A 6,000-nucleotide genomic window follows, 5' to 3' on the forward strand; every position below is an offset into this window, starting at 1 on the left:
AGGGACACCAACAGAGAGGGGGCATGAGGAGGACGTGGTGTATGATTGGGAAATCTGAAGGTCCTGTTGGTAAGGTACAAGGAGATACAGGAGAGGGCCAGATCTCAGATGCAGAGGGATAAGAGGGTTTGTAACTGGAGAGAGTGGTCCATTGTGTCAAAGGCAGAGGAGAGGACAGGTCAAGGAGGAGCATAGAATGACATTTAGCTTTATCAGCTAGCATATGGTTGGTGACTTTGGTTAGGGCGGTTTCAGTGGAGTAGTTGGGACGAAAGCCGGATTGTAGCAGATTAAAAAGAGTAGGATCAGAGGTGAGGACAGTTCAAGATGGACATGTTCATTAGCCTCTCCATTGAATAACGTCACACATGGCACTGTGTTTGCACCAACCCCTTTGATGGCAAGACTGCCTGCATACTGAAGGGATTAGATGTATCCATGTCTATCTGTAGTGCCGCCGCTTGTATACTGATGTGTGTTACATGGATTTTGTCATCCTCGATTCATGTGTCAATTTCACAATTTACTGCATTGGTTACCATTGATGTATAATCTGTATTCTCATATTCGCAGTAAATCTGTTGTGTTCTTTAGGAAGACGCTTCTTCCTATACTTTACAGTTTAAGTATTTTACTTCATGTTTATTAATCTACCTGTCTTGCACCACACAGTTATGAGGAAGCCAAAACCCTTTTGTCAAAAACAGTTCTGCTAGCACCTGCTTACTTCATACTGGGTGGCAACCAATCCGGGGAAGGCTGCGTGATCACTCGCTCCAGACAATCCTGCCTTGATATTTGGGAGTAAGTATTTGGTCAGTGAAGAACCTCATTTCTATTTTTTTAAATTGTAGAAATGCTGACCCAGTCTCTGAAATTTTAGGCTCGATATTCAGAAAGGCAAGTGGTATGTCCTTGAAACAAACTATGACCACTGGAAGCCACCCCTACCCATTGATAACAGAAGGGATCCAGCAATGAAGTGCATGAATAGGACCACCCAGAAGGTAATTGAGCCAATGATCATACAGTCTTGAAGATTTTTATTATTATTGTTTATTGCATAGTATATTATGTGAGGAGGAAAACCTTAAAGGGGTATTCTAGTTGGAACAAGTTATCCTCCATCCTCTGCATGGGGGATGAGAGATCTGTTGGAGTCTGACCACTGGTACCGCCACCCATTATGAGAATGGGCGTCTTGTGCCCCTTCTAATGAATGGTATTGAGCATGCGCACTGCTGCTCTCTTCATCTCTAAGGACTTCGGTAATTGCCAACTACAGTACATGACTATCTCTGGCAGTCCCACAGACTTTTGAATTGAGTGGTGGTACGCATGGCCGACCATCGCTTCATTTAATTTTCTTGTGATTGGGGAGGTCCCAGCAGTTGAGGCCCCCTATTCTAACAAGAATAGCTGACAGAATGTAAGACAACAGCACATCTGCATTGTCTTCATGTCACAGTGCAGGGTGGAAGCAATCTGTCATGATACAGATTTTGAAGATGCAAAGGGAAGACGGCGTTAAGTCTCCAACTGCGGCTTTCTATGGTGAGGCAGGGGGGACTTGGCAGATGGTAAGTTAAAATGTAACTGTCATGGTAATGTCCAACATGATGATGGTGTCTGGGGGGCCCGGTAGAGGACATACTTCCGCTTTCATGGACGATTCGTGAACGATAAGACATAAAGATGAACCCTTGAACTCTGATTTATACAGTTCGTTATAATGGCTGCAAGATTGGGTTGGGGAGAGAGGGTGAGGGTGGGATTGCGGGAGGGTTGGGGGGAGGGGTTTCATATTGTATGGTAATGTTTACTTTAAAATTGATATAAAATCAATAAAAATTATTTGATTTAAAAAAATGTAACTGTCATTTTTTATTTATTTTTTGCTAATGTGTAGGGACAGTGATAGGAAAGATTTTTCTAATATACTTTTATTTAGGGAAAACCTTTTATTTATAGGAGACAACTAGGGCAGAAATGTCCCTCTTTTTCATAGCTGTTGCTCTGGAACATCCGTCTTCCTTACAGCGGCGGGCGTTTGCCTGCACTGCTTCCTTGTATAGTAGTGGGGCAATACCGTTATTACAGATTAAATATGTATTAACATAGAAATAAATATCTTTACTTTCTTCCTTACTGATCAGCATGCTCTCCCACAGCGCGCTGTGTGATTAACCAGCCGCCAGGAGCGTGGCCAGCGCTGTCAGTGAGATCCCCCTGTACTCCTGGTGCTGTGTGATTAACCACCCGCCAGAAGAAATGCCTGTGTGAGTGGTAAGTGCTCACTACAGGCAATGCAGGGAGGCAGTAATAGTATGTAGCTGTCCCTATATGCAGTAAAATAGCCTCTCTGCGTTGAGCACTTACCACTCACACAGGCATTGCTCCCGGCGGGTGGTTAATCACACAGCACCAGGCGTACAGGGGGAGCTCGCTGACTGCGCTGGCCACGCTGATTACTAAGCACGAAGAAAGTAAAGCGATTTATTTCTAGCAACTGCTGTGAAAAAGATTGCTGCCAAGGGACATTTTAGCCTTAGTTTACTCCTATACATAAAGGTTTTTCCCAAATAAAGTATATTAGAAAAATCCTCTGTATCACTGTCCCTACACATTAGCAACAAAAAAAAAAAGGCAATTACACTTTAAAGATCCTTAACCTAAGCTATCCAGGGGCCCCACAAGGTGAGAAATCGGTCTCTAGTATGGTCTTCTCAACCGGCGATTTCTTCAAAATGGCAAATCTGCGAGACATTCTCTATCCAAGAGTGAACTGAGGGGATCTGTGTCTCTTCTCTTCAGTGAGAAATTAAATAATTTAGCAGCGGAGATGAGCAAATTGGGAAGACTGTAACTGGAAGGACAGGGCTGAGGAGTGGTCTTTCAGAGAGCCACCAGTTCAGGTGTTAAAATAATGGGTGTAGAGCATATTTATGTTACTCTGTCCTATGGACCAGTATGGTAATGCAAGGGCACACCTACCTGATAAATTATAGAATAGTTCAATCAGTATTTGGAACCTTTTTTCTTTGTATTTTAGATTTTGCAGCAGTAATAATAATTGGTTGCACGTAGCCGTTACCCATTGTTGTGAGAATTGTATAAGAAAATCTTGATTTCTGTGTTGTCTGACGTACAGCCTTGTGTCATTGTCTTTTTTCTAGAATATTTCAATTGCCACAATCTATGATATGCTGTCAACAAAACCTGTCCTGAACAAGGTATGCGTTTCATTATCTGCGTATATCTCCTTATATCACACACTGCATTTAGCAGCATTTTAGCTGGGTGTAATCTGGGGCGGGGGGCTAAAACACAGGGGCCAGATGTTAGTTGAAAGTCTGTAGTAGGATGAGAACGTCGACATACAGTGCTCCAGACATGGCGGCGTTCTCCATATGCTGTACAAAATGACAGTCATGGCAGTGTTAAAGGTATATTTACATGTGGCAAATTTGGTGTACACATTTCTGCTACTGAAAATCCTTGCATGTGAATGGGGTTGTTTTGGTGGCAAGCACATAGATTTCTGCAAGGCCCATTATGATGAATGGGACAGTCACAGAAATTTCTGCTGCCTGTGAATTGGGGATCGACCGATTATCGGTTTTACCATTATTATCGGACGATATTCAGGATTTTGAACGGTATTGGCATCTATTTTGCCGATATACCGATAACATATTGGGAACAAGGATCGCGCTGCTGTCAGCGCTCTCCGTGTTCCCTCAGCAACACAGGGGAGAAGGAAGCAGTGTCTCCCAACCCGCCGCTGCCGCCAATGAGAGGGGAGGGGCTGTGGCCACTGCGCCACCAATGAAGATGACTCTCGTTCAAATTCAACAGGAGGTGGGAGCTGGCTGCAGAATCTCATAGCCGGCTCCCGACCTCTATGACAAGTAGCTGTGATCTGCGGTAGTTAACCCCTCAGGTGCCGCACCTGAGGCGTTAACTGCCGCGGATCGCAGTTACCACTCATAGAGGTTGGGAGTCGGCTATGTGATTCTGCAGCCAGCTCCCACCTCCTGTACATGAATTAATGAGATATCTTCATTGGTGGCGGAGTGCGCCCCCCCCCCCCCCCCAAACCCCAGTATTAAAAACATTGGGGGTGCAGTGTGCCCCCCCCACCCAAACCCCCCAGTATTAGTTATTGGTGGCAGTGGCCACAGGGTCCCCTCTCCCCTCCTCCTCACTGGCAGTTCTGATTGGAGCCCCAGCAGTGTAATGCTGGGGCTCCGATCTGTTACCATGGCAGCCAGGATGCTATTGAAGCCCTGGCTTCCAGAGCACAGAGCAGCAGGGACATTGTGAGGTCCTATTTACCCTGATAGAGATCTATCAGGGTGAATAGGACAAGGGTTCTAGTCCCTAATAAATAAAAAAGTAAAAAAAAAAAAACACACCAAAATATTAATTATAAATAAAAAAATAAAGATTTACACAAAAAAATAGACGTTAACAATAAACATTCATTTTCAGCAGATTTGTGTAGGAATTATTATTTATATTTTTTCAAAAATGAAAATTCACAGAATATTGGTATAAATTATCAGCTATCGGCCTAAAGGTTCACAGATTATCGGTATCGGCCCTAAAAAGTCAATATCTGTCGATCCCTACTGTGAATATTCCCTAAAACCCCCACTTATTCTTCTCATCTGGGTACACTGCATGCAACTACAGACGTACACATTCTGTTAAATTGGTTTCTTGCAGTCGCTCTCTATTGTGTTCTTCAGGATGTGAGACTTTGACTTTCTGTCTGGGTGGCCACCACTCCCATTTACAGAAATGGTCAAAGGAAGTTTTCAATGCTGTACAATATGCTGGCTCTCCGTGCTCCACAGACTTGTGTAGGTCCTTACAGCTCCAGCTTTAGGAGCATGAGGAGATTGTATTAGAAATCAGGTAACTTCATGATGAAAGCACTTCAGAGAACAGTGGAAAGCGTGTGCCATCTGTGTACTGAGAAGGCTTGGGGTGACAGTAACCTTTGTTTTTGCGTCTTCCCTGCAGCTTACGACATATACAACAGTGATGTCCGTATCTGAGAACAAGCTTGAAGGCTATCTCCGGGACTGCCCGGACCCCTGCATGCCTTGGTGAGGCGAACCCATATAAAGGAACCAGGCACCCTAGGCCTTTGTGCTATATACAGAGGGTCAGAAGAAATACAACATGCTGCCTTCTAAACTGGCCGGAGTAACGCACATTACTAAACTGCTGCTATTGTAATTCTCTTTGAAGCCAAATGCACTAGGAGGGAGTTTTAATAATAATTTTAATAGTTTTAATAATTCAGATCCTGTCAGTTATTTAATCTACAGTACATTGGACTTACTGATTTATTTTATTCCTACAGTCAAGCTTGGTCACCTACAGCAATGTTGACCTTCCATAGTTCAGACCTTTGTGTCAGGGAAGACTAGTGAAGTGAGGTCACTCTGAGTACGGTTTTGGCATTTGTGCCCATTTTCCCTCTTTGTAATCCTGTCTGTATATATAATCCTGAAGTGTATATATAGGTATCAAAATCTCAGAAAAGCCCTTGAAGGGCTGTGGAGTTTGTGGGGCAGAGTTGGAGATTAGGGAATTTTCCCAGAATTTGTTTCTGGTCTGATTTTGATTCCATTTGAATAAATTTGGTTTGACTCAAAAGTACCCCTATTGCTCTGAAAAGTCATGTACACTCTGGATTACTGTATCCAACCCCTTTCAATGTGTTTAACGCTGGACACAACATTGGTAATGTAAAAATGACATGTATGCCTCTGGGTAAACTGATCAGTAACACGTAGCTTGTCTAAGGACACACTGCATATGTCTCGGAGGGCATACGGCCGTGTGCATGAGCCCTTATAGTGACCCATGATTGACTACCTGCAAGGCACTATGGGGTGGCCCATCCGGCCATCGCCCGAGGTTATGTAATCCTTCTTCTCGGTCTTTTGATCTGTAAAATGGTGGACGTCATTTTGAGAGATT

The 6,000-nt window shown here is 43.8% G+C and overlaps 1 protein-coding gene across 1 annotated transcript in view; it reads left to right on the top strand.

Annotated features, from left to right (window-relative positions):
• Nucleotides 1-5,676, top strand: part of ASAH1 (N-acylsphingosine amidohydrolase 1) — a 40,789-nt gene extending 35,113 nt beyond the window's left edge. The window contains exons 11-14 of the mRNA XM_044299743.1: nucleotides 673-804; nucleotides 884-1,007; nucleotides 3,177-3,233; nucleotides 5,032-5,676. Of these exons, the coding sequence (XP_044155678.1) occupies nucleotides 673-804; nucleotides 884-1,007; nucleotides 3,177-3,233; nucleotides 5,032-5,121 (403 nt within the window). The 3' untranslated portion in view covers nucleotides 5,122-5,676. The remainder of the gene's footprint in view (nucleotides 1-672; nucleotides 805-883; nucleotides 1,008-3,176; nucleotides 3,234-5,031) is intronic.
• Nucleotides 5,677-6,000: the final 324 nt, after the last annotated feature.

This window comes from Bufo gargarizans, chromosome 1 (genome assembly GCF_014858855.1).
Source record: "Bufo gargarizans isolate SCDJY-AF-19 chromosome 1, ASM1485885v1, whole genome shotgun sequence".
NCBI lineage: Eukaryota > Metazoa > Chordata > Amphibia > Anura > Bufonidae > Bufo > Bufo gargarizans.